At 36.9% G+C, this 27,992-nt stretch overlaps 1 protein-coding gene across 1 annotated transcript in view; it reads left to right on the forward strand.

The window, feature by feature from the left end:
• SPATA16 (spermatogenesis associated 16) overlaps positions 1 to 27,992 on the forward strand; it is a 254,091-nt gene that overhangs the window by 82,550 nt on the left and 143,549 nt on the right. Inside the window, 1 exon segment of the mRNA XM_027550835.1 lies at positions 19,088 to 19,177. Coding sequence (XP_027406636.1) covers positions 19,088 to 19,177 — 90 coding nt within the window.

Raw genomic sequence — 27,992 nt, forward strand, 5'->3', positions numbered from 1 at the left:
ATTTTAAATGCATACAGGAGTAACATTGTTTTACATTTTTGTGAATCTCTTTAATATATGGCATTATAAAAGAAAACTGGGATCTCATATCTAGTTCTGCATTCAATCTGTTGCACCATGGTTGAACTATATGAAGAAATCCAGTCTGACACAAGATGTATTGTTAGAAAAGGAAAGAGAAGGTTAACAGACTTTTCAGATGATCCTCAATATTCTTTTTTGATACTTTGATAATTTTTAAGTAGTAGTTTCTTAAAAATTAATTGCAATCAGAATTTTGAAGCCATATCAATCAACTTGTACCATGTTTCATAAAAAGCCACTGGTCTTCCTTATACTTTGAATGGATTATTTACTCATGCACGAGTTAGTAGCATCCTACATTGGTTATTTGGGAAATAATGCATCACTTACAGATTTCTATTATGTAATAGTACATTTTTTAAATCACACATGTTTATATCACTAATATCAGAAAAGTCTTTAAGCATTGGGTGGCCATCATTCTCACAGTGACAGATATAAGTTTTCCAAAATTCTAATTTTTACTTGAAAGCTCAAACTTTTATCACTGGCAATAAATACCATCAGTTGTGTTCCTTTAAGTGACAGGCACACTCATTTCATTTTCAAGGAATGTCTGCCAAATTCCAAGTCTGATAATCATAGTTTGTTAGTTGTTCTTCCAAGTGAAACATGATGTTCCATGGAAACAGCAGAGAAGTCAGCTCACAAATGCAAACAATGGCGTGGCTGCACAAGTGCTCTTCCTCAAAGCGACCATCATGCTTTGTTGTGCTGGAAAAAAGAGCTTTCTGCATATGTCCCATTTTGCCACACCAAATATTAAAAATCCACACACTCAAGGGTAGAGACTGGTAATGTGGGGGATGGCAAGTGCATACAATGGTGAAGAATATACTCAATTTCTGCTACAACAGTTTGCTATTACTGATTTGATTCCTGCAAGAGAGCCAGAAGTTTTACACACCATGTTGCTTTTGCAACATCAGTGCAAATGTCAACACAGTGAAAAATGAAAATAATATCTTAAAATATTATTATAAAAATAGCAGTAATATTGTAAAACCCATTTGTAATCTGCAGACCACACTTTGAGAATCACTATGCCAATTTATAGCATCCTTAGGATCTTTCCAGGTTTTATATCTCTCATCTTCCTTCAGAATAGTTACAATGATTGTGTTCCTTATTTTTTAATTGGAGGAAATTGCTTTACAATGTTGTGTTGGTTTCTGCCATACAACAATGCAAACCAGCCATAACTGTACAGATCACCTCCCTCTTGAGCCTCCCTCTCCTCTTCCCACTTCACCCCTCTATATCTTCTTAAAAAATGATTTATCATATGCTTGCTTAGTAATCCCTAAAGTCTTAGTAATTTCTTCCAAAAAATGAAAGGTCTTTTAACTAATGAACAAATCTTTAATAGAATTCTGTCTTCCCCTATAGTGAATTTATTACTTTAGCTAAGCAAATTTACATGACAGTTTTTAATATTGTTTACCATCTCTTATCACCAAGTTATTTGAGGGTCACTCTTTCAATTTGGATTTTCTACTTCTCTTCCCTAAACGTTATCACTTCAAAGTGAGCTTAAGACTTACTTCCTCCTGACGTCTTTCCAAAGTTTGCATTTTTCTGTCATTGCAGATCCTTTACACAAACCTTTCAATTTTTTCCATCTCCTTTGTATGCATTCCACAATTGTTTAAAGTTTTAGTTTATTTACTGTTCTTTATTTGTGTATTTTTATAATTTTTCACAATTGGATTAAAACTTCTTTTGGAGGGTAGTTACTTGGTACCTACCATTGCTTTTTAAATAAGCAAACAAACAAACCAAAAAAAAAACCCTCCAAAATATTTGCTGTTACATTATATTCACAGAAATGGCAGCACTTTTAAAGATATCTGAAAAAATGTATTCTTTGCAAAGTAATGGGAGATGACACTTTATTTGGCACAAGTCACAACAGGTTGCAAACTCAGTACTCTGAGCCAAAGAGAACAGGCTAGCAAGATAGAAGATTTAGTCATCTTTGTCAACAAAGAGAGAGTTAATAAACATATTAGGAAACCTCTTTGAATTTCAAAGGGAAACCATTAACATTCTCATTCATAAGATTAGTAATTAGACTTCCCTAATTGGAGTCACTTTGAGTAAAGGTAATTTGGCCTATAAGTAATCACTGTATTCAAACTTGAGAGCCTTTCCCATAATCAAAGTCAATATCCAATTCAAATTTGGGCTTTCAATTTGTAAACTATAATACAGTATATAATCTAGGGGTTCAGCTGAAATGGCCACTCTATACATATAATAAATGTAATGCTCAGTGTGATACATTTCCACTAATTCTGTTAATTCAACAAAGGAAAATCACAATTGTCAGAAGTTCAATTGTTTCATCAAGCATAAGAGTCAGATTTTTTGGTATAGGAGCAAAAGGCGGTTGTATAGTAGGTAAAATATTGTTTATGGAAGCCATTTATTTAGTCTCCAGACCAAAAAATCATGATGTTAATATGAACAGTTTTAATAGTTAATACACAAATAGTTTTGATTTTGCAATCAAAAGTCCCTCCACTTCTCATAGTTCGAAAGAAATAAGCATGCTGTTTCATTATCCAGTAAAACTATATAGTAGAATTGACTATAATTTCTCAGTTCATTTTAAAGATTCCTGCATAACTGCTGGTTGAAGACAGCATGAAAAATAATAGAATGCAGGCAGACATTTATTTCCATATAACAAGGCTACTTAAAATACTAGTTTAAGTATGTATTTACCCTTCTGGTTCTTTTCTTTAGAACCTGTACAGTGCCTGGATCATGGTTTACTTTCAAAAATTGTTGCTGAATGAATCATAAGTAATTTCTGGTAGGTTAGAACAGAGGGGAATTTATTAATTATACTTTTCAAAGCAATCATTCTAAAATGCAGCCCACCCAATAACACTAGAAAAAAAAAAATGTACTATTTGTCATGCTGTTCCTGAACCACCCCCACCACGACTCTGCCCTCCTCCCCCTCAATATTACAAGACAGATGAATAGGTCTTTACATCTACATCTTTGGTTTCTGAATCTTGATAGCTTTTCTACAAGAGAGTTGATAGTTGGTATTTGGTTCATGAACCCTACAGAAAAGATAATGGGGCCCACACCATATTATTTGTTAAGAGAAAATGTCAAGAACAAAAAATGAAAATGTCAAAGGTAGGCTGATATACTGTATTACTTAAAGACTGTTTTGTTGGAAGAACTGACCAAGTGATTTACTCACAGCTTTTAGTGGACAGTCTTTGGATTACAATGTAGATGAAAAATAAATGGGAATCCAACCTAGGCATTTGACAGATGGAGGAAAAAAATGGGAAGACACAATTATAGTCTACAGACACATGCGTTTCTTTTCAGGATTTCAAATTATAAAAAATAATTTTGTATCAGAAATCTTCTTCAAAGGGTCTACTTATCTATATCTCTATGTCCTTTAATTACATAAGCCATCTTTAATTCCTCATCACATTGGCATACAAGTAAGGATTAAGAAATTGTGTAAAGCTGATGTTCAAAAGGGATATAGGTGCAAAAGTCAGTGGAGAGAGGATCTTAGTATATTTGAGTCAAAACAGATGTAGATCTCCTTGTTGAATCTTAAATATTTTTAGGTTTTATGATGGGTCCTTGGAAGGAAAGTTATGATCAACCTAGATAGCATATTCAAAAGCAGAGACATTACTTTGCCAACAAAAGTTCGTCTAGTCAAGGCTATGGTTTTTCCTGTGGTCATGTATGGATGTGAGAGTTGGACTGTGAAGAAGGTTGAGCACTGACGAATTGATGCTTTTGAACTGTGGTGTTGGAGAAGACTCTTGAGAGTCCCTTGGACTGCAAGAAGATCCAACCAGTCCATTCTGAAGGAGATCAGCCCTGGGAGTCCTTTAGAAGGAACGATGCTAAAGCTGAAACTCCAGTACTTTGGCCACCTCATGCGAAGAGTTGACTCATTGGAAAAGAGTCTGATGCTGGGAGGGATTGGGGGCAAAAGAAGGGGACGCCAGAGGATGAGATGGCTGGATGGCATCACTGACTCGATGGACGTGAGTCTGAGTGAACTCCGGGAGTTGGTGATGGACAGGAAGGCCTGGCGTGCTGCGATTCATGGGGTCGCAAAGAGTCGGACACAACTGAGCGGCTGATCTGATCTGATCTGATCTGATGGGTCCTGAGGAAGAGTGTGTTCAGCCACTTAGTAATAAATAGTGCTTTATTCCATAAACATTGAGTGTCCACTATGTGTCACAAATTTGCTAGAGGTCCCCAGTATAGAGGGGAAAAAAAAAGGTTAAAGAAATGGAGGAAAAAAAAACAAGAAATGTTCTCTGTTGGTCAAAAAAGGCATATCACTGCATACTGCCAAAGATCCAGTAGGGTGTCATATTTAATGTTTATTTTATGTATGTTAACTGATGATATTCATGTTGATGAAGAATATGGAAGACTAACACCTGAAACAGATACAACATTGTAAATCAACTGTACCTTCAATAAAAAACTTTAAGAAAGAATATGGAAGACCAAACTGAATATGGAAAAACATGAAAGTCCTAAAATCTCCTTCTAAAGGTTCCTATTTCTTGGTATTGATGACACACTAAATTTGTTATTTGAATCCCTTAATCTTCAGTCTATTCTTCTAAACAAAGAAATTTCATTCTCAAATTCTAAAGTAAAATATATTTAAACATTGATCCTAATCATTATTTAATGTGTATTTACTGTTAGCTCCATAAAGAGAACAGACAGTATAATATCTCTCTTCTACATATATATTTTTCAGAACTATGACATATAGCAATTTTTAAGGTACTTATCCTATTGACTCTTGGTCATGTCAAGAAATTAGGTCCTTGTTGCTCACTTGAGTAATTCCATAATTCAATATTTTGTACATATAATTAATTGTAATTTGGCGAACAAAAATCAAGGATGATATTCAACTTACTGTTTAGCTTCTTTAAATTTGTTTTCTTCTGCTATGATATATACATGCTAAGACCTCAAGAAATAGTTGAGAATGATTTCTTCTTGTTGTTTCCCTAAAGAGTTAAATTTACTTTCATGCTTTTGCAAAAACATGCTTTGCCACTGCTTTGGCAGAGCCATATACTTTATTTGACAACAATCTACTGTACTTTTCTTATTTCAAAAACCAACGCCTTTAACTGTAATTTTATGCTCTAATACTTCATAAAATAGTTCCATTTCTCCCACGTAAATTAAATTGGGACATTTTATTGTTCCATCTTATTTGTCAATATAAGATATTTAAAGTGAACACATGGACTTCTTAATTCTTCTCAATATGTTGAGGATTGTTATACTTTATTTTGGCTTGTAATTCCAATTACCAACCTTTTGTAGTGAAGCAAGTGAATAAGTAAGATGCAACCACTAAGATTTCCTTGAATCCTTTTGTGGTGACAGCACAAGTGCTTAAGTTTCCTTTATATTCCTATTCCTTTCACCTACTCAGGAATTTTGATTACTAGATTGAGATTTGTATTATACCAACAGCCCATAGTGAAAGAATTTCTATTAATAAGAGGCAACTTTTTATGACTAGCATATTTAACTTAGCATAATACCTGAAGTGTCATCCATGTTGCCAGCATGTGTCAGAATTTCTTTCCTTTTTAAGGCTGAGTAATATTCCATTGTCTGTATATACCATATTGTATTAACCCACTTATCTGCTGATGGACACTTAGGTTGCTTCCACCTTTGGCTATTGCAAATAACAATGCTATGAACATGGAGATACATCTTTGAAGCACTGCTTTCAATTCTTTTGGGTATATACACAGAAGTGGAAATGCTAGATCATACTGTAATTCTATTTCTAAATCTTTGAGAAATTGTCATACTCTTTTCCATAGCAGGTGCACCATCATTCCCATAAATCATGCATGAGGGTTCTAACAGCTCCATGTCCTTGCCAACATCTGTTATTTTCTGGGTTTTTTTAGTGGTAGCCATTCTAATGAGTATGAGGTGGTATCTCATTGTGGTTTTGATTTGCATTTCTTTAATGATCAGTGATGTTGAGCATCTTTTTCATGTGATTATTGGCCATTTGTTTATCTTTGGAGAAATTATTCAAGTCCTTTGCTCAGTTTTTAATTAGATTGTTTCTTCACTGCTGAGTTTTAGAAACTCCTTTTATATTCTAGATATTGATCCTTTTTCAGGTACAAAATTTGCAAATATTTTCTCTTTCCACTTTTGCATTTTTACTCTGTTGATAGTGTCCTTTGATAAACAGAAGTTTTTAATTTTTATCTACTCCAGTTTATCTATTTTTCCTTTTGTTCCCTGTAACTTTTACTTTGACTTAACTTCATAAATATTCTACAAGCTGCCTTAAAATCTACCTAAAGCAGAATATAAATAGATAATAATGTAATCACTCATTCTTTAATATGAGGTATTCTTAGATTTTCTTATGATATTTTAATTTTTAAAGCTTGTTACGAATTCTTTTTTATTTGTTAATGGTATGAATATAACAAATACTGCTTGCCTTTCTGAACAAAAATTATTTATATAGGGAAACGATTCTCCTTGGGTCTCCTAACTTTTTGCATGCCTTGTAAACAAGGCATTGACTGGCCTCTGCTCTGATTTATCTTTTCAAAGATGACTATGTGGCAAACAACCTTGGAAGAAAGGTCAAGTCTGCTTACAGCCTTGGAAGATGAAATAGCGTCTCCTTCTAGACCTACTCTGGGAGTTGGTGATGGGAAGCCTGGTGTGCTGCAGTTCATGGGGTCGCAAAGAGTCGAACACGACTGAGTGACTGAACTGAACTAGACCTACAAACAGGCATGCTTGCCATCAATTGTAAAATGTCTATATCCCCCAAGCCCAGGATTCCTCTCCTATAATGCAACCTACTGCATGTGAAGGCTTCACCTGGCCTTCTTTGCATTACTATCTGGGAACTGCAGCTCAAGGAACCAGTACAACAAAAGACTGATAGATTGGCTACTTCTGCTGCTATGAGTAAGAAACTGTCCCTTGTCTCCAGCCTCGGAGGTTCACATCTTCTACAAGTACCCATGAAACTATGGCATGCTAACTTGTTAGCTTGAAGTCGAGGGGAAACTCAAACCCTTCACAGTGATCAACAATGTATTCTATTACTGTGTAACACAGGGAACTTACTCATTTCCTTTAAACAGAAGGAAATCCAAAAAAGAGGGGATATAAGTAAACCTATAGCGGATTCCCTTTGCTGTACAGCAGAAACTAACTCAACGTTGTAAAGCAACTATATTCCAATTAAAAATTATAAAAATGTGTTCTAAAAGATTTTTGAATATCCTTGAAAGGATATTCTAAATATCTTTGAAAGTCATTTAGCCTAACTCCCACTCAGTCAAAAATTTCTTCTACACATCCTGACAGATGGCATTTGAAATATCACTTAAATAATTCTAGTAAAAGGAAACTCTTCTCAAAGCTTTTTGCATCATTGATTATTAAGTCCCTCCTTATGTTGAACTGAACTATTTGTAACTTTATAATACTGGCTTTTGCCTGATTTCATCTTTTTTACACAGAATAATTATTCTATTTTTCACATGGCAGGTCTTTGTATTTGAAAGTACTTGTTTAGTCTCCACTAATCTCACTTAATTCTCTGAACATATCAATTTCATTCCATATTCTTCCCACACTATGTTCTATAGATCCACTGGACTCTCTAGACACACCCCAAAATGGTAATGATTCCCAGAGGTGTGTCTATATAACTATAGAACAATTCAGTGATAATGAATTGTTTATCAATTGTTATCAAAGATAATCACTTTATCATTTTAACAGAATGCCATTGATTTATTTAGCATAAATTTTGTATACCATTTTTGTAGCTCTATCATACTGTCCTATTGTGTTCAGCTTGTGATTAGTTAAAATATTCAGGCTTTTTCCCCATAGCCATACTCAAGCCATAACTATACTTGTAAAACTGACTTTTAGAATCCATAACAAAGATTTTTTTTTAAGATTTTGCCTCTGTCATCAGTAATACTATTTTTTGCTAAATATAATCTATGCCATCGGAAAAAATTATAGGCATTCTTTCTATCTCTTAATACTAGTCACTAATGGAAATACTGTCTACAAAAAGGGCTAAGGACAAGCCACTGAACTTCTTTCATAACAATCTAGACTATACTTCAACAGTACTGATCAGTTGTTCAACAAGTTATAATTTACTGAATGAGGCCATTATCCCACATTAATATCATCACAAAGATATCATGCTTTGGTGAAATAAAAATGTTTCATTTGTTTCCTTGGCATTCTCTAGATCCACCAACTATTTCTAAAAGAATGTCAGCACTTTTCTAAGGTATTAAGAAGAGTGTCACTCAGGAGGATGTGTCATTGCTAATTTACTTTGATTACACTGCTAATTTACTAATGATTAAGCAAGGTAAAGGCAACTGAATTTAGGCATCTTTACCTAAATAAGAAATTGCTTTCCTAATCCCCAGTCTAAAGCCTTAAGCCCCAGAAGTAGTGATAACTAACGTTCTCATTCACAGACTTCAAGCTTCTGATTGAGATGTAGAAGAAAAACACATCTGTCTCTGGGGTAATCAATATGAAATTCTGCCTCCATTGCCACTTTTTGATGTGGTTGGAAAAATACTATATCCTTATTGTAGTGATGCTGAAGCTGAAGCTCTAATACTTTGGCTACTTGATGTGAAAGCCATCTCATTAGAAAACACCCTGATGCTGGGAAAGATTGAAGGCATGAGGAGAAGGGGACAATAGAGAATGAGATGGCTGGATGGCATCATGAACTCAGTGGACATGAGTCTGAATAAACTCCGGGAGATAGTGAAGGACAAGGAGTCCTGGCATGCTGCAGTCTATGGGGTCCCAAAGAGTTGAACACAACTGAGCGACTGAATGACAATTCTGTTTATTAATTTAACACTTTTTTGAATTGATAACTAATCCCAGTTAGCCCTACAAAAGATCAATGGACAAAGTCCACAATCATATTGATAGATCAAAAGGATATTTGAAGAAAAAGTAAGCATTTACTTCTGATAATAACTCTTGGAAAATAATTTTTCTCAAACTAATTCATAATCATAGTTATCAGTGAAACACTGAAGCATCCATAGATCACTTATTTAAACTCCTTTTAAAAAATTTTAGCCTAGGCAGTAAAAGAAAAAACATGAATATTGAAAAGCAGTACCAGACATCATTATTTGCAGATGATGTGAATAAAACTATATTATTGCAATATTAAGAAGTAAGGATACAAAAATTAATAATTTTAAAATACGTTCTAAATCAATTATAAGTTAGGATATACAACAGAAAAATAATCCCATTCTTATCATGTATACCTGTGGTGCCTCTCAAACTTTAATGTGCATATAAATCACCTAAGGATCTTGCTAAAATGAAGATTCAGTACATTTGTAATCAAGATTTTACATTTCCAATGAGTTTCCAAGTGCTGCTGATCATACTTTTAGTTATGTGTGTATATATGGATATATATACATATACACATATACTAATATGTATAAACCGCATCTATAATTTTTAAACTTTAGAATTAAGAAATCTGTAAAAACTCTATTTTACAAAAAGGTAAAAGAATGGTTAAGTATTACTGGATGACATAAAATAATATTTGAATGAAGAGAATGTCATGTTCCTGGATAGGAAGACAACAGTATAAAAATGTCTGTTCTCCCTCAGATCAGTTTAGTCGCTGAGTTGTGTCTGACTCTTTGTGACCCCATGGACTGCAGCACGCCAGGCCTCCCTGTCTAACACCAACTCCCAAGTTTACTCAAACTCATGTCCATCAAGCTGGTGATGCCATCTAACCATTTCATCCTGTGTTGTCCCCTTCTACTCCTGCCTCCAATCTTTCCCAGCATCAGGGTCTTTTCAGATGAGTCAGTTCTTTGCATCAGGTGGCCAAAGTATTGGAGTTTCAACTTCAATATCAGTCCTTCCAATGAATATTGAGGACTGATTTCCTTTAGGATGGACTGGTTGGATCTCCTTGCAGTCCAAGGGACTCTCAAAAGTCCTCTCCAACACCACAGTTCAAAAGCATCAATTCTTCATCACTCAACCTTCTTTATGTTCCAAGTCTCACAGCCATACATGACTACTGGAAAAACCATAGCCTTGACTAGATGGAATGTTGTTGGCAAAGTAATGTCTCTGCTTTTAATATGCTGTCTAGGTTGGTCATAAGTTTTCTTTCAAGGAGCAAGCGTCTTTTAATTTCATGGCTGCAGTCACCATCTGCGGTGATTTTGGAGCCCCCAAAAATAAAGTCTGCCACTATTTCCTCTATTTCCCCATCTATTTGCCATGAAGTGATGGCACCAGATGCCATGAGCTTAGTTTTCTGAATGTTGAGTTTTAAGCCAAGTTTTTCACTCTCCTCTTTCACTTTCATCAAGAGGCTCTTTAGTTCTTCCTAAAATTAGTTTAATGCCTTTAACACAAACGAAAACCACTAAATGTGGGAGTGTTTACAACTTTAAAAAATGAATATTATAAAGTTCATCAAAAGAATAAATATGTTATATCAGATACATTTTTCACAGGAACCATTAGGCATTTCTTTCCCTTCCAAAAAATTAATGACTAGAATTAAAACCATTTGTTTCTGTCACAGAAACAGGCAGATCAAAATTGTATGTACAAAGTCCAGCCACTGATCCAAGCATGCACACAAACTTAGTATATAATAAAGGTGGCATATCAAATCACTAGAAAAAAATATGAATCATCTGACAAGTGAATTGAGATATAACTAATAGTCACTGAAATAGACATATACTGGTCAAACAACATTATGACTCTAAGACTTAATAAAACAAGTATACACAAACATCAAATAATATGAAACTTAAAAGACCTGACTACTGGAAAACTATAGCTTTGACTAGATGGACCTTTGTTGACAAAGTAATGTCTCTGCTTTTTCATATGCTGTCTAGGTTGGTCATAACTTTCCTTAGAAGGAGTAAGTGTCTTTTAATTTCATGGCTGCAGTCACCATTTGCAGTGATTTTTGAGCCCTCCAAAATAAAGTCTGACACTGTTTCCACTGTTTCCCCATCTATTTCCCATGAAGTGATGGGACCAGATGCCATGAACTTAGTTTTCTGAATGTTGAGCTTTAAGCCAACTTTTTCACTCTCCTCTTTCACTTCATCAAGAGGCTTTAGTTCCTCTTCACTTTCTCCATAAGGGTGGTGTCATCTGCATATCTGAGGTTATTGATATTTCTCCCAGCAATCTTGATTCCAGCTTGTGCGTCATCCAGCCCAGTGTTTCTCATGATGTACTCTGCATATAAGTTAAATAAACTAGGTGACAATATACAGCCTTGATGTACTCCTTTCCTGATTTGGAACCAGTCTGTTGTTTAGTCAGATGTTCACGCTGGTTTTAAATAAGGCAGAGGAACCAGAGATCAAATTGCCAACATCCACTGGATCATCGAAAAAGCAAGAGAATTCCAGAAAAACATCTATTTCTGCTTTATTGACTATTCCAAAGCCTTTGACTCTGTGGATCACAATAAACTGTGGAAAATTCTGAAAGAGATGGGAATACCAGACCACCTGACCTGCCTCCTGAGATCTGTATGCAGGTCAGGAAGCAACAGTTAGAACTGGACATGAAACAACAGACTGGTAATGGGAAATAGATGGGGAAACAGTGGAAACAGTGGCAGACTTTATTTTGGGGGGCTCCAAAATCCTGCAGATGGTGATTGCAGCCATGAAATTAAAAGACACTTACTCCTTGGAAGGAAAGTTATGACCAACCTAGACAGCATATTAAAAAGCAGAGACATCACTTTACTAACAAAGGTCCGTCTAGTCAAGGTTATGTTTTTCCAGTAGTCATGTCTTTTATTTTAAGTTTCATATTATTTGATGTTTGTGTGTACTTGTTTTACCAAGTCTTAAAGTCATAATGCCAAAGAATTCATGCTTTTGAACTGTTGTGTTGGAGAAGGCTCTTGAGAGTCCCTTGGACTGCAAGGAGATCCAACCAGTCCATCCTAAAGAAGATCAGTCCTGGGTGTTCATTGGAAGGACTGATGGTTGAAGCAGAAACTCTAATACTTTGGCCATCTGATGCAAAGAGCTGACTCATTGGAAAAGACCCTGATGCTGGAAAAGATTGAGGGCAGGAGGAGAAGGGGATGACAGAGGATGATATGGTTGGATGGCATCACTGACTCAATGAACATGGGTTTGGGTAGACTCCGGGAGTTGGTGATGAACAAGGAGGCCTGGCGTGCTGTGGTTCATGGGGTCACAAAGAGTTGGACACAACTGAGCGACTGAACTGAACTGACACGGTCAAAGGCTTTGGCATAGTCAATAAAGCATAAATAGATGTATTTCTGGAACTCTCTTGCTTTTTCAGTAATCCAGCAGATGTTGGCAATTTGATCTCTGGTTCCTCTGCATTTTCTAAATCCAGCTTGAACGTCTATACATTCACAGTTCTTGTATTGCTGAAGCCTTGCTTGGAGAATTTTGAGCACTACTTCACTAGCATGTGATGTGAGTGCAATTGTATGGTAGTTTGAATCTTTTTTGGCATTGCCTTTCTTTGGGATTGGAATGAAAACTCATCTTTTCCAGTCCTGTGGCCACTGCTGAGTTTTCCAAATTTGCTGACATATTGAGTGCAGCACTTTCACAGCATCATCGTTTAGGTTTTGAAATAGCTCAACTGGAATTCCATCACCTCCACTAGCTTTGTTCGTAGTGATGCTTCCTAAGGCCCACTTGACTTTGAATTCCAGGATATCTGGCTCTAGGTGAGTGATCACACTATCATGGTTATCTGGGTCATGAAGATCTTTTTTGTATAGTTCTTCCGTGTATTCTTGCCACCTCTTCTTCTGCTTCTCTTAGGTCCATACCATTTCTGTCCTTTATTGAGCCCATCTTTGCATGAAATGTTCCCTTAGTATCTCTAATTTTCTTGAAGAGATCTCTAGTCTTTCCTATTCTATTGTTTTCCTCTATTTCTTTGTACTGATCACTGAGGAAGGCTTTCTTTTCTCTCCTGCTATTTTTTGGAACTCTGCATTCAAATGGATATACCTTTCCTTTTCTCCTTTGCTTTTCTTCTTTTCACAGCTATTTGTAAGGCCTCCTCAGACAGCCATTTTGCTTTTTTGCATTTCTTTTTCTTGGTGATGGTCTTACTCCCTGTCTCCTGTACAATGTCACAAACCTCCGTCCATAGTTCATCAGGTACTCTGTGTATCAGATCTAGTCCCTTAAATCTATTTCTCACTTCCACTGTATAGTTGTTAGGGATTTGGTTTATGTCATACCTGAATGGTCTAGTGGTTTTCTCTACTTTCTTCAATTTAAGTCTGAATTGGCAATAAGGAGTTCATGATCTGAGCCACAGTCAGCTCCCAGTCTTGTTTTTGCTGACTGTATAGAGCTTCTCCATCTTTGGCTGCAAAGACTATAATCAATCTGATTTTGTTGTTGACCATCTGGTGATGTCCATGTGTAGAGTCTTCTCTTGTGTTGTTGGAAGAGGGTGTTTGCTATGGCCAGTACGTACTCTTGGCAGAACTCTATTAGCCTTTGCCCTGCTTCATTCCATATTCCCAGGCCAAATTTGCCTGTTACTCCAGGTGTTTCTTGACCTCCTACTTTTGCATTCCAGTCCCCTATAATGAAAAGGACATCTTTTAGGGGTTTAATTCTAGAAAGTCTTGTAGGTATTTATAGAACCATTCAACTTCAGCTTCTTCAGCGTTACTGGTCAGGGCATGGACTTGGATTACCGTGACATTGAATGATTTGCCTTGGAATCGAACAGAGTCATTCTGTCATTTTTGAGATTGCATCCAAGTACTGCATTTTGGACTCTTTTGTTGAGTATGATGGCTACTCCATTTCTTCTAAGGATTCTTGCCCACAGTAGTAGATATAATGGTCATCTGAGTTAAATTCATCCATTTCAGCCCATTTTAGTTTGCTGATTCCTAAACCATCGATGGAGAAGGCAATGGCAACCCACTCCAGTACTCTTGCCTGGAAAATCCCATGGACAGAGGGGCCTGGTGGGCTGCAGTCCATGGGGTCGCTAGGAGTCAGACATGACTGAGCGACTTCACTTTCACTTTTCACTTTCATGCATTGGAGAAGGAAATGGCAACCCACTCCAGTGTTCTTGCCTGGAGAATCCCAGGGACGGGGGAGCCTGGTGGACTGCCGTCTATGGGGTCGCACAGAGTCGGACACGACTGAAGCGACTTAGCAGCAGCAGCAGCAAAATGTTGACATTCACTCTTGCCGTCTCCTGTTTGACCACTTTCAATTTGCATTGATTCATGGACCTAACATTCCAGGTTCCTTTGCAATATTGCTTTTTACAGCATCAGACCTTGCTTCCATCACCAGTCACATCCACAACTGGGTGTTGTTTTTGTTTTGGCTCTGTCTCTTCATTCTTTCCAGGGTTATTTCTCCACTGATCTCCAGTAACATATTGGGCAGCTACCAATCTGGGTAGTTCATCTTTCAGTGTCCTATCTTTTTGCATTTTCATACTGTTCATGGGATATAGACTGGGAAATCATACTGGGAAACAGACTCTTGGAGGGCACAACAGAACCTTGTGTACCAGAACCCAGGAGAAAGAAGCAGCGACCCCACAAGAGATTGTCCCGGACTTGCCTGTGGGTGTCTGGGAGTCTCCGGTGGAGGAATGGGTCAGTGGTGGCCTGCTGCAGGGTTGGGGGCACTGATGTAGCAGTACATGCATGGGAACTTTTGAGGGAGGTCACCATTATCTTCATTACCTCCACCATAGTTTGGTCCCAGGTAAATAGCAAGAAGGAACACAGCTCAACCCATCAACAGAAAATTGGATTTAAGATTTACTGAGCATGGCCCCACCCATCAGAACAAGACCCAGTTTCAGTCAGTCTATCCCATCAGAACGCTTCCATAAGCCTCTTATCCTTCTCCATCAGAGGGCAGACAGTCTGAAAACCATAGTCACAGAAAACTAACCAATCTGATTACATGGACCACAGCCTTGTCTAACTCAATGAAGCTATGAGCCATGCCATGTAGGGCCACACAAGACTCATGGGTCATGGTGGAGAGTTCTGACAAAATGTGGTCCACTGGAGAAGGGAATGGCAAACCACTTCAGTAATCTTGCCTTGAGAACCCCATGAACAGTTTTTGAAAAGGCAAAAAAGATAACAGGATTAGCCAGAAAGTTTTCAGGAAGGAGAAACTGTCCTCAAGCAGGATAAATTGTTGTTACATAATCCTTAGTACAGGGGCTTCCCTGGTGCCTCAGAGGGTAAAGCATCTGCTTAAAATGCAGGAGACCTGAGTTCGATCCCTGGGTCAGGAAGATTCCCTGGAGAAGGAAATGGCAACCCACTCTAGTACTCTTGCCTGGAAAATCCCATGGACAGAGAAGTCTGGTAGATTACAGTCCATGGGATCGCAAAGAGTCGGACACGACTGAGCAACTTCACTTTCAGGACAGAATTTAAGCTGTGTTTTTTGTTGTGTAATCATTGTTTAAAAAAAAAAATAAGTGTTTTATGTGACTAAGACTAAGGAATGCAGAGAAAAAAAAAAAGATGTTTGTCCTTTCCTCCTCCTTGAGAATTCCAGACCCCTCTCTCCTCTCCTGACTTCTTATCAATCTGCCTAGGAATTGACTGTCTCATTATTAACGCTGTCTTCATTCCTCTGACAAAAATTCAATGACTTCCATAACTTAGCCATTCTAGCATGATTCTTATTTTTACCACAACCCCTATCAACATAACTAAGTCATAGCTATTTCCTCTCTTTTAAAATCAAATCAATCAGCACAGAGATCTCTCTCTGATTATAACTGTAGGTTGATTTATTTTCATCACAGTCCCAGTCAGATTGTACACTTCAGTCATAGACAGCCTCCCATAGGTCCCCCAAATGGCATCAAATGATGAATGATTAAGAACTTTTTAAAAGATAAACCAATATTTCCTCTGCAAGTTATACACAACATAAAATACATCTTTAAAAGAGCATTATAGAAAGCATCAAATAAATCAATAAAATGTAAAAAGTAGGCTTTACAATCACCACTAGCATTTCCTTGCCAAATATCTAACAGTGCATATCATAAGCACACAGTGAATGCTGCAATAATTATAAAGAAGCCAAAAATAATAAATGGCCAAACAATATCTCACCCCAAATTTATAAACTTCGTTTTGTAAGTACCTTCACCTTCAGGGTAGACTAGGTCCTAGACTTCTTGGTCCCTCTTATGAAGCAATGATTCACATGGCTCAGTGTCAGATGTTGTTACAGTTTAGAAGAACCTAGTCCAGTTTAGCAACAGTGACTTCCAAACTCATGTCCTCTACTGTATTTCTTCAACACCATAAAAAGGACTTATAATTATAAAAAATTTTTAAAGAAACCTATCCTTTTTAAAAATTACACGGAAACAATGTTTATCTCACTACCCACAAAAATCTCTTCCAAGACCACTTCAATGACTCCTCCTCTCCCTTAGCCCTCTATTTTACTAAACCCTTCTCTCATCACTACTCCTCCTGTCCACCACACCCCATGCTTCTCTCCAGTCTAATCCATTTTTATGAAAAGAACACATCTGGCAAAGCAAGATTCTTGAAGAATAGCTCAGTAAAACCAAAATACTGCATCATGGGCAAAAAGATAACAAAGGAAAAAAAATATGTTCATTCATAAGGATTTTGTCTCATCACATTTGCAGATATTTACTAAAAATGCCTAAGTGAATAAATATTACTAAGTAAGAGGAAAGAATTAGCCATGTTGTGAAAGAAGGGTTTCTGATCAGAGTTGGAAGACCCAGGCCCCTAGACAGAGCACTTCTCTTTTCACTCTGACCTAATTTTACAAGATTACTCTTACAGGGATAAAATTTACAAACATATTTCACTAACATACCTTTTTCTGAATTAATATAAAGTATTAGTACTAGATATTAATAGTTCAGTGTTGATATGGAATAAACTCATGGAATAGGCTTTAAATTTCTAACAGTTTAATCAGAAATCAGTAAAGCAAATGGTCTGTGTTCTTGCAGGATTAATGTTATGTATTTGTACAAATTTCTAGTCATAGAATGTGGTAAAACTTTACTGACCCAGGCTTCTTTAATTCAGAAATCATCACAGAGAAGGAGTAAGATAACTTATGAAGTGCTGAGGCTAGGAGAGGAGAAACATAATAATAAACTTGAAGCAGCATTGCAGCCAACTATGAATGACTTTAGAAGGGTCCGTTAGTCTCTCTGGATTCTATTCACTTGTGTTTAAAGTGAGCTAAACTAGTCAATCAATTCACCTCATCATCATATAATTCTATGACTCTATGTGGGTCAGATAGATGCAGCTTTTTTATTTTATTCTTTCCATAAGCAATGTTTCTGGGAATGGGACTATTCTTGTCTGTATGTTTTTCTCAATCTCGAGTTCATGAATAACCTTAAAGGATCACATGAATTCCCTGAATTTAGGCAACCATGTTTATGTGCATTTTTTTAGACAGAGGTTCACAGCTTTAATTCTCCAATTTGTGAACCTCTCAAAAAAAAAAAAAAAAAAAAAGATCAAGAATCACTTCCTTCATTAATAGACTAATTCTAAGTGATTCTCATCAACTTGTTAAAGCTGCTGCTGCTGCTGCTAAGTCACTTCAGTCATGTCCGGCTCTGTGTGACCCCACAGACGGCAGCCCACCAAGCTCCCCCATCCCTGGGATTCTCCAGGCAAGAACACTGGAATGGGTTGCCATTTCCTTCTCCAATGCAGGAAAGTGAAAAGTGAAAGTGAAGTCGCTCAGTTGTGTCTGACTCTTCAAGACCCCATGGACTGCAGCCCACCAGGCTCCTCCATCCATGGGATTTTCCAGGCAAGAGTACTGGAGTGGGGTGCCATTGCCTTTTCCACATCAACTTGTAAAAGCAGGCACACACAAAAAAATTGTTTAATAGTCCTGTGTCGGTTCTATAACATTATGTATCTTACATCCACAAACACAACACCTTCTGATATAAGCTATCCCTCAAACTTTCACTAATGGCTCTCTCCTCATTTGGTGATGAGTTGTGCTCTTCATTTGTCTAGCTTACCTCATTATATCAAAAGCTTTGAGCAGTGCCTGGCTTTCAGGGAAGCAAGGGAAAAGAAGAGCTACCAGTTTATCTCTAGGGAAAGAAGGCAGCTGTGGAGTGATCATCTTCTCATCTGAGCTTGGATTGTGACTCCAAAACTCTGTGAGAAAATGGAAGAATCAGCAAGCAAGGATAGATAATCTTATCCAAAATCAAGCCTTGAAATTTCAGCAAAAGAAAATGTAAACCCAAAGTAAACAAGGGCCTTACCAAAAGTGGCAAGGTGAGGACCAGAATCCTTACCCAATGGTACAGGGTTCCTACCATTTCACTACAATTGTCCAACTGGGAGAAGGCACAGAACCCAACATGGATTGCAAACGAACAAGTCACCTATTCCAGTTCCACTCATTTAACTGAAATCCAGCAGCTAACAATCTCCTTCTTCATTATGGGTAGATAGACCACAATCTGAGATTTTTGCCTAATTTATCAGCATATGACAAATAAAATAACACATGTCTTATATGTAATAAAAGTTGGATTCAAATTCTTTGTCATTGTTATAGCTATAAAAGTTAGCCAGTGTTATAAATAAAATTGCTTTTATCATGCAAACTTAATTTTCAATAATGCTTGTTTATTTATCTTAACTGACAATTACAGGAAGAAAAAATGATCCATTTCCTAGTGTCTTTTAAAATAGATGTATGTAAAATTGGATGATTGCTATTTCATTCCTATACACTTCTGGAAATTGACTTTTAAGAGCTTAATAACATTTGCATTTCTTTTATCTTTTCAGGAGCATTGTTTTAAACCCTGCCTATTTCCGAAATCATCTTCGTCAGGCAACAGTGTTTAGATGTCTGGAGAGATATTCAGAAGCTGCCCGGTATGTTTATTATAACTTTTGTGAAGATTTATTTCAAGTTAAATTAATTTCATTCTCAGCTTCTGGTAATAGCATAATAGAACTTTCCATTTCTCTCATGGAATATGATTTTACCAGAATTATTGTCTTATAAATGTCAAACCAACAATTATTGACTATCTTTTTCTTTAATTAAAGCCACTCTGTGTTCATAGCTCTTGGGAAAATTCAAACTTTCCAGCCATGAGGTCACTGATAATGATGGGAAAACTTCCAGGGAAGATTAGAAATGAACTTGACCTCTTGCTCTCAAGTACATTCCTGATCCTAGTTGTAATGACACAATTTTGTGACTCTCTCTATCTTGAGTTCTGGAAATAAAACCCAACCACATGAAAAGGATCTCAGCAGCCCATTTCTAGAAAAGATGGTCTAAGCTATAACACCAAGCGTTTTAAGAGGTGTCCTAAAGTACTGTCTCTTGGACCTGCAGTATGTTTCATAAAAACCAAGTGAAGCAGCTCCTGATATTCTCATCCCCAGAACCTAGACTTATGGCAAAGAATTACAAGACTTGTGTAACAGCCTCCATGCTACACTCAGAATTTCTTTGTACCTGTGGCAATGAAGGCTTTTTATTCCTGAGTTAAGATCATCATATTAGACTCCCCTTCCCTTTGTTAAATTCTCTCAAAGAATTTTCTTCATCTCCTAATGTATAGGTATCTATTGTTTCTTATCCAGCCAATTTACCATCCAAGGATTTTATCAATAAAGTGTGAGTGGTTTCTACATACACTCCAAACATAACTCCTAGGGAGAAATCCATAGTAATAGGAATGGGGAGCCTAGGTTGCTGGTGGCTACTATCTCTATAATATATATAAATAATACTTTCTTAGAAAATGAAAACTTTAAGAAATTTAAATAATAAATAATATAAATAGTAATAAAGTGATTTCATAAAATTGATACTATGAGTTTGACATGCATTCTATAAGACAGTCCTAGGTATTAAATGGCACCCCACTCCAGTACTCTTGCATGGAGAATCCCATGGATGCAGGAGCCTGGTAGGCTGCAGTCCATGGGGTCACTAAGGGTCGGACACGACTGAGCGACTTTACTTTCACTTTTCACTTTCATGCATTGGAGAAGGAAATGGCAACCCACTCCAGTGTTCTTGCCTGGAGAATCCCAGGGATGGGGGAGCCTGGTGGACTGCCATCTATGGGGTCGCACAGAGTCGGACATGACTGAAGTGACGCAGCAGCAGCAGCAGCAGCAGGTATTACTTGAACTCATTTAAATGATGACGTGGAAGACTGAATTAATCACAATACTCTACCCACAGTCAACCACAATAGATAAGTCACACTATCTATTTATCTGTGCGGTAATGTCCTCTTTTAAAATTCAAAATATGTCTCTATCAATCTCATTTATACATTTTATTTTTCCTTATACTTGTTTCCTAAATGTTTTCTTACGTTAGCTACATACAACTTCTTCTACTTTTTATGTTCTTTACTGAGTTATCCCTGTGGCTTATTTTCTGCCTACATGTACTATGTGAGTGAAAGGGTATTTAAGAGATGATAGTAAGCTTCCTTCTGTCTGTAAAAGTCATTAACTACAAACAAATCTAATCAGTTTAGCATAAACAGATACAGTACAGTTATCTGTAAATAATTTTCTTTAAGAGGTAGTTCATTAATGTGTTTTCTGAATCTAATCAAAAAAATAACAGGAGAAAGCTAGATGCAACTTCAGAACTAGATTGCAACTAGTTAAAACTGCTAATAATACACTTAGGTTAACTTGTATAGACTCTAGAGAGCCCATTGTTAAATATTCAGGAACATTAGGAGAGCCAGTTGTTTACTGTAAAAGAAATTAGCGTTGCTGGGAGAATGTATACTATATAAATTGGCAAATGCTTCAAATCCATGATTTTGGAGTTTAGGGGAGAGCCAGACACCAGAAGATCATTGACTATAACTTAATTGTATCAAACCTAACCATTTGAGTTACACTGGTGATAAAAATTCTTTATGGTTCCTAAAACAAATGAACAAACAATGAGAACTAGAAAATTAAGAATTTGTTAGTACCTACAGGCAGTATTGGCATGAAACATCCATTTCCCTCGACATAATATCCCTGAAGTGTAATAAGTGCATCTGTTTCATATCATTTGATGGCTAACTTGACAATACTCCTTGAGAAGTTTCCTAATAACTGTTGGCTATACTGGTATGGACTTTCCAACAGAGAAGCAGATACAATTACTTTCAGATTCAAGTATTTTTCATCTTGGTTTCCTTGGCAATTATCGTCCTCAATATAGAGTATTGGCCATCCTTTTTTCCCCTCTAGGGAAAGAATAATATGACCCAAGAACATTAATATCTTAGTGTCTCTTAACTATTTGATTTCTAGTGTAAAACAATAAATACAAATCAATATATTAAGCATTCATACTTATCAATTAATTGCTTGGATACTTAGGTAGTTTGGGTTCAGGGCTCTTACAAACACATTATATGAAAACCCATTGAAAAAGCCCACACATCAAGATATTTTCTCTAAGGAGCCAAGTAGGCATGCTTCTGAGGTTGAAAGGCACCAAGCAAATACAAAAGAATGCCATTACCATGTAACACAGTAAGTCTTAAAACCATGATTCCCAGTCATGTAGGTCATCTCCCATCTGGTCCAAGATAGTGTATTTATAACTAGTCCCTAGGAAAGGTACTATTTAAAATTTTCTAAGCCTAACCATTCAGGTATGACCTAAATCAAATACCTTATGATTATACAGTGGACTGACAAATAGATTCAAGGGATTAGATCTGATACAGAGTTCCTGAAGAACTATGGACGGAGATTCATGACATTGTACAGGAGGCAGTGATCAAGATCATCCCCTTCCCTAAAAAAAGAAACGCAAAAAGGCAAAATGGTTGTCTGAGGAGGGCTTACAAATAGCTGTGAAAAGAAAAGAAGCAAAACACAAAGGAGAAAAGGAAAAATATACCCATTTAAATGCAGAGTTCCAAAGAATAGCAAGGAGAGATAAGAAAGCCTTCCTCAGAGATCAATGCAAAGAAATAGAGGAAGACAATAGAATGGTAAATACTAGAGACCTCTTCAAGAAAATTAGAGATACCAAGGGAACATTTCATACAAAGATGGACACAATAAAGGACAGAAATGATTATGGACCTAACAGAAGCAGAAGATATTAAGAAGTGTCAAGAATACACAGAAGAACTGTACAAAAGAGATCATCTGAGCCAGATAATCACAATGGTGTAATCACACTCACCTAGAACCAGAAATCCTGGGATGCAAAGTCAAGTAGGCTTTAGGAAGCATTACTATGAACAAAACTAGTAGAGGTGATGGAATTCGAGTTGAGCTATCACAAATCCTAAAATATGATGCTGTGAAAGTGCTTCACTCAATATGCCAGCAAATTTGGAAAACTCAGCAGTGGCCACAGGACTGGAAAAGGTCAATTTTCATTCCAATCCCAAAGAAACGCAATCCCAAAGAATGTTCAAACTACCATACAATTGCACTCATCTCACATGCTAGCAAAGTAATGCACAAATTCCTGCAAGCCAGGCTTCAACAATACATGAACTGTGAATTTCCAGATGTTCAAGCTGGTTTTAGAAAAGGCAGAGGAATCATAGATCAAATTGCCAACATCTGCTAGATTATAGAAAAAGTGAGAGAGTTCCAGAAATACATCTATTTTTGCTTTATTGAATATGCCAAAGCTTTTGACTATGTGGGTCACAACAAACTGTAGAAAATTCTGAAAGAGATGGGAATACCCTCACCTGCCTCTTGAGAAAACTGTATGCAGGTCAGGAAGCAACAGTTAGAACTGGACACGGAAGAACAGACTGGTTCCAGATCAGGAAAGGAGTATGTCAAGGCTGTATATTGTAACCCTGCTTATTTAATTTATATGCAGAGTACATCATGAGAAATGCTGGACTGGATGAAGCACAAGCTGGAATCAAAATTGCCAGGAGAATTATCAATAACCTCAGATATGCAGATGATACCACCCTTATGGCAGAAAGTGAAGAAGAACTAAAGAGTCTCTTGATGAAAATGAAAGAAGAGAGTGAAAAAGTTAACTTAAAGCTCAACATTCAGAAAACTAAGATCACAGAATCTGGTCCCATCACTTCATGGCAAATAGATGAGGAAACAATGGAAACAGTGACAGACTTTATTTTGGGGGCTCCAAAATCACTGCAGATGGTGATTGCAGCCATGAAATTAGAAGGTGCTTGCTCCTTGGAAGAAAAGCTATGACCAACCTAGACAGCATATTAAAAAGCAGAGACATTACTTTGCCAATAAAGGTCTGTCTAGTCAAAGCTTCTCCGGTTGTCATGTATGGATGTGACAGTTGGACTGTAAAGAAAGCTGAGTGCTTAAGAATTGATGCTTTTGAACTGTGGTGTTGGAGAAGACTCTTGAGGGTCCCTTGGATAGCAAGCAGATCCAACCAGTCCATCCTAAAGGAAATCAGTCCTGAATATTCATTGGAAGGACTGATGCTGAAGCTGAAACTCCAATACTTGGCTACCTGATGCAAAAAACTGACTCATTGGAAAAGACGTGATGCTGGGAATGATTGAAGGAGGGAGGAGAAATGGACGACAGGGGTTGGTTGGATGGCATCACCGACTAAATGGACATGAGTTTGAGTAAGCTCCGGGAGTTGGTGATGGACAGGGAAGCCTAGCATAGTGCAGTCCACGGGGTCGCGAAGAGTTGGTTACTACTGAGTGACTGAACTGAACTGAACTAAGCTAAAGCCTAACCAGATCTATTCAGGAAGGAATTCCTAATGAATAGACCAAAAAAGACATCTAAGACAGTTTCACAAAATCTCAGATTCTCAATCAGAGAGCCTAGAGGAAATGTAACTGAATAGAGGTTATCAGTCAGGTTTATGACAATAGGAAGGCCCTTTTATTTTATTGGTCAATATCTTTTCAGAAACATTCTACCAGAAGAAAGAGCTAGCATATATAAATGGTAGAAAGCAGAATAAAAATAAGGATATTTATTTTTGATTTAGGTTCTACAGGAATGCTAGTCACCCTCAAAAAATACCTTGTTGTTGTTTTTCAGTTGCTCAGTTGTTCTGACTCTTTGGGACCCTTTTGGACTGCAAGACTCCAGGCTTCCCTGTCCTTCACTAACTCCCAGATTTAGATCAGACTCATGTCCATTGAGTTGATGATGCCATCCAACCATCTCATCCTCTGCTGCCCTCTTCTCCTCCTGCTCTCAATCTTTCCCAGCATCAGGATCTTTTCCAATGAATTGGCTCTTTGCATCAGGTGGCCAAAGAAGACACCTGACACCAGTTAAATTGATGAAATCACATTTTTATACCATAAATCTAAATTGAGATTACTGTAATTACCCAAGAAACAGTAAATCTGTGAGGCCTACTTGAAATAGTCAACAGCCTAGCCCTTTAACATTTCTGTTTCTGTCTCTATAAGTGTGTTGAAGCAGAATGTCCTTGCTGAAATCTGTCCCTCCTCCAACACACACACAATTTGACTTACCTTCATAAGAAAGATAAGACAAGAAACTATATATACAGATGTAAAAAAGCAAACCAAAGTCAAGACTATTTTATGAAGAGAACTAATGACTTTTGATAATATTAGTATATCTCTATATATTCGTCAACTAGCATAGCACTTGGCACAAACCAAATTTGCAGTTTACAAATTAAATTAGCTAGTTTTTGAGTTTGTGGTTAATAACCACTTAGCTTCATCAGTAAGGCAATATTACATGAAATGGTTGGTACAATCCTGGTTGAAAGAGAGATACAAGAGTGTGTACTTAATGGTAAAGTCATATGATATAATCATGCCTCCTATAATGAAGATTCATGGGGCAAAAAATAGATGACATTGCACAGAATGTTGAAGACCATGTTGTGTAAGGGATAGCAAACAGAAGATAACAGTAAGGGAGAGAAACACAACAAAGCCTCTTTATCCATCACTAAGGAAGAATTAGCTGTGTGTTTCCTCATACATGCAGAGAAGGCAATGGCACCCCACTCCAGTACTCTTGCCTGGAAAATCCCATGGACAGAGGAGCCTGAAAGGCTGCAGTCCATGGGATCGCTGAAGGTTGGACACGACTGAGCAAATTCACTTTCACTTTTCACTTTCATGCATTGGAGAAGGAAATGGCAACCGACGCCAGTGTTCTTGCCTGGAGAATCTCAGGAACAGGGGAGCCTGGTGGGCTGCCGTCTATGGGGTCGCACAGAGTCGGACATGACTGAAGTGACTTAGCAGTAGCAGCAGCAGTTGCTCATGAATTAGATCATGGGAGACTAGAGCAGGAATAATACATTCAAATGCTTACAAAGCCCATGCAGATGATGTGTGAAGGGGACCAATTATAAGATAAAAGGATGTTATATAAAATACAGAACACTGGAGCTCACTAACTAGAGTCACCATACAATTCATCTTTCAGACTGAACATTGTGATAGTGAAAGTGGGCACTTTTAAGAATTATAACAGGGAAACAGGCATAAATCAGGACTGTCAAGAGCACACTGGCCACACAGTATGAAAGGAGTAACCTTATTCAGGTCCAGTTAATGTTGCTATATAGAAATACAGGATATAACAATCAAATGTTGTAGATTTTTGAGTCTCCAAGAAATAGTATAATATTTCAGAGCTTTCCAAGAAATTTCTTGACTTTTGAATGTTGGCAATTATTACTAGTTTTTCAAACACAGTGTCATCTTAAGAAAGTTTAAGTAATCCCGTTCATGAAAATGCAATTCACTGAAGAATCAATTGGCCAAGTGACCAATTTGCAGAATTCACCAAATTTAAAGTTTACTAAAACCTTACTCTAAGAAATAATCTTATTGACTAATTAATATTAATATGAATATATTTATATGTATATATTCCTCATGAATACATTTAGCAAACCTTTTTAATTTTTGAAAATTTTCAGTCCTTCAAAAGCTAAGGTTATAGAATGATTGATTCTTAAAAATATACTCTTGTGTGTATGATTATTACTCTACTATTCTTGAATACTCTATGACTGTTTAGTCTAAGTAACATAACCAAAATTGTAATTTGGAAGTTTAACAATTTAAACTAATTTCTTTCTACTTTGAAAATCATTTTTTAAAACACTTTATCATTTTTAGGATTCATTCCCCAGTTTCTGAAGGGTGACCAAATTTGCCTGTGTGATAAAATGTAGTTTTATGTATTTATAGCATTTACAACAACTTGCATTTAATGAGGTGATCTTAACAGCTTTTTACTTTACCTCCTGACGCTAGAAAAAGCCAAAATAGGGGAAATGGACAATGGGCAACACGGCACAATCTGGGCTGTGTATTTCACAGAGGGGAGACTGAAGAGCAGAGAGAAATCATAGGCCCCAGAATTCTGGAGACCTGGCTCCTATAGGATTATTATAAATTTTCTAAAAAGTTAAACTGTCTTAGGATATCAAATGATATCATTTATACATGGAATCTTTAAAAAAAAAAAGTCTATAAATGAACTTATCTACCAAAACGAAACAGAATTAAAGATGTAGAAAATAAATTTATGATTACTGCAGGGTAAGAGGGTGGGGAATAAACTGGAAGCTAGGGATTGACATATACACACTACTATATATAAAATCGTTACCTAATACGGACCTACTGTATAGCACAGAGAACTCTACTCAATACCCTGTGATTGCCTATAGGAAAAGAATCTAAAAATGTGTGGGTATCTGTATAACAGATTGACTTTGCCGTATACCTGAAACTAACACAACATCATAAATCAATTATACCCAATAACATTTTTTTAAAAACATGAACCAGGATACAGAGCTTAAAAAAAGATTTGTTTTCAAAAAATAAAATAAATAAGCCATCTTAATAAGTAAGCATATTTATAAATTTAACAGATTAGTCATTTGACAACCTCATCATCTGATGAATTGATCAGAAGCCCAGAGAAGACTGTGGGCCATACCATCAGATTTAAAGCCCAGATCGAGTCCTCTCTCCAGCTCTAAATGGATACTAGAGTTTAATTTCTCAGCAATAAAGGCTGAGCTTCCTTCTACCAGCATAAGGACTCTGTCCCATATCAAATTTTGTGCAAGGCCAGTTGGGGTAAGATTTTAGTCCATTGTTGCCGCTGCTGCTGCTAAGTCACTTCAGTCGTGTCCAACTCTGTGTGACCCCATAGTCAGGAGCCCACGAGGCTCCCCCGTCCCTGGGATTCTCCAGGCAAGAACACTGGAGTGGGTTGCCATTTCCTTCTCCAATGCATGAAAGTGAAAAGTGAGAGTGAAATCCATTGTTAGACTATGTTAAACAGCAGACCACTGTTAGAAAAAGGTGTTATCTTAGAGAGTTCATTAGCTTTAGTTTACTTATCATCTACAACAAATCGGGTCTGCTCTATATTTTGAAATGTTATTTAGTGTCATGTTACTTTCTTAGGTCCCCAAATTAGTGCAGATGGTGACTGCCACCATGAAATTAAAACACGCTTTCTCCTAGGAAGAAAAACTACGACAAACCTAGACAGCGTATTAAAAAGCAGAGACATTACTTTGCCAACAAAGGTCCATACAGTCAAAGTTATGGTTTTTCCAGGAGTCATATACAGATGTGAGAAATCATAAAGAAGGCTGAGCATTGAAGAACTGATGCTTTTGAACTGTGGTGCTGAAGAAGACTCTTGATAGTACCCTGGAATGCAAGGAGATCAAATC

This window comes from Bos indicus x Bos taurus, chromosome 1 (assembly GCF_003369695.1).
Source record: "Bos indicus x Bos taurus breed Angus x Brahman F1 hybrid chromosome 1, Bos_hybrid_MaternalHap_v2.0, whole genome shotgun sequence".
Classification (NCBI taxonomy): domain Eukaryota; kingdom Metazoa; phylum Chordata; class Mammalia; order Artiodactyla; family Bovidae; genus Bos; species Bos indicus x Bos taurus.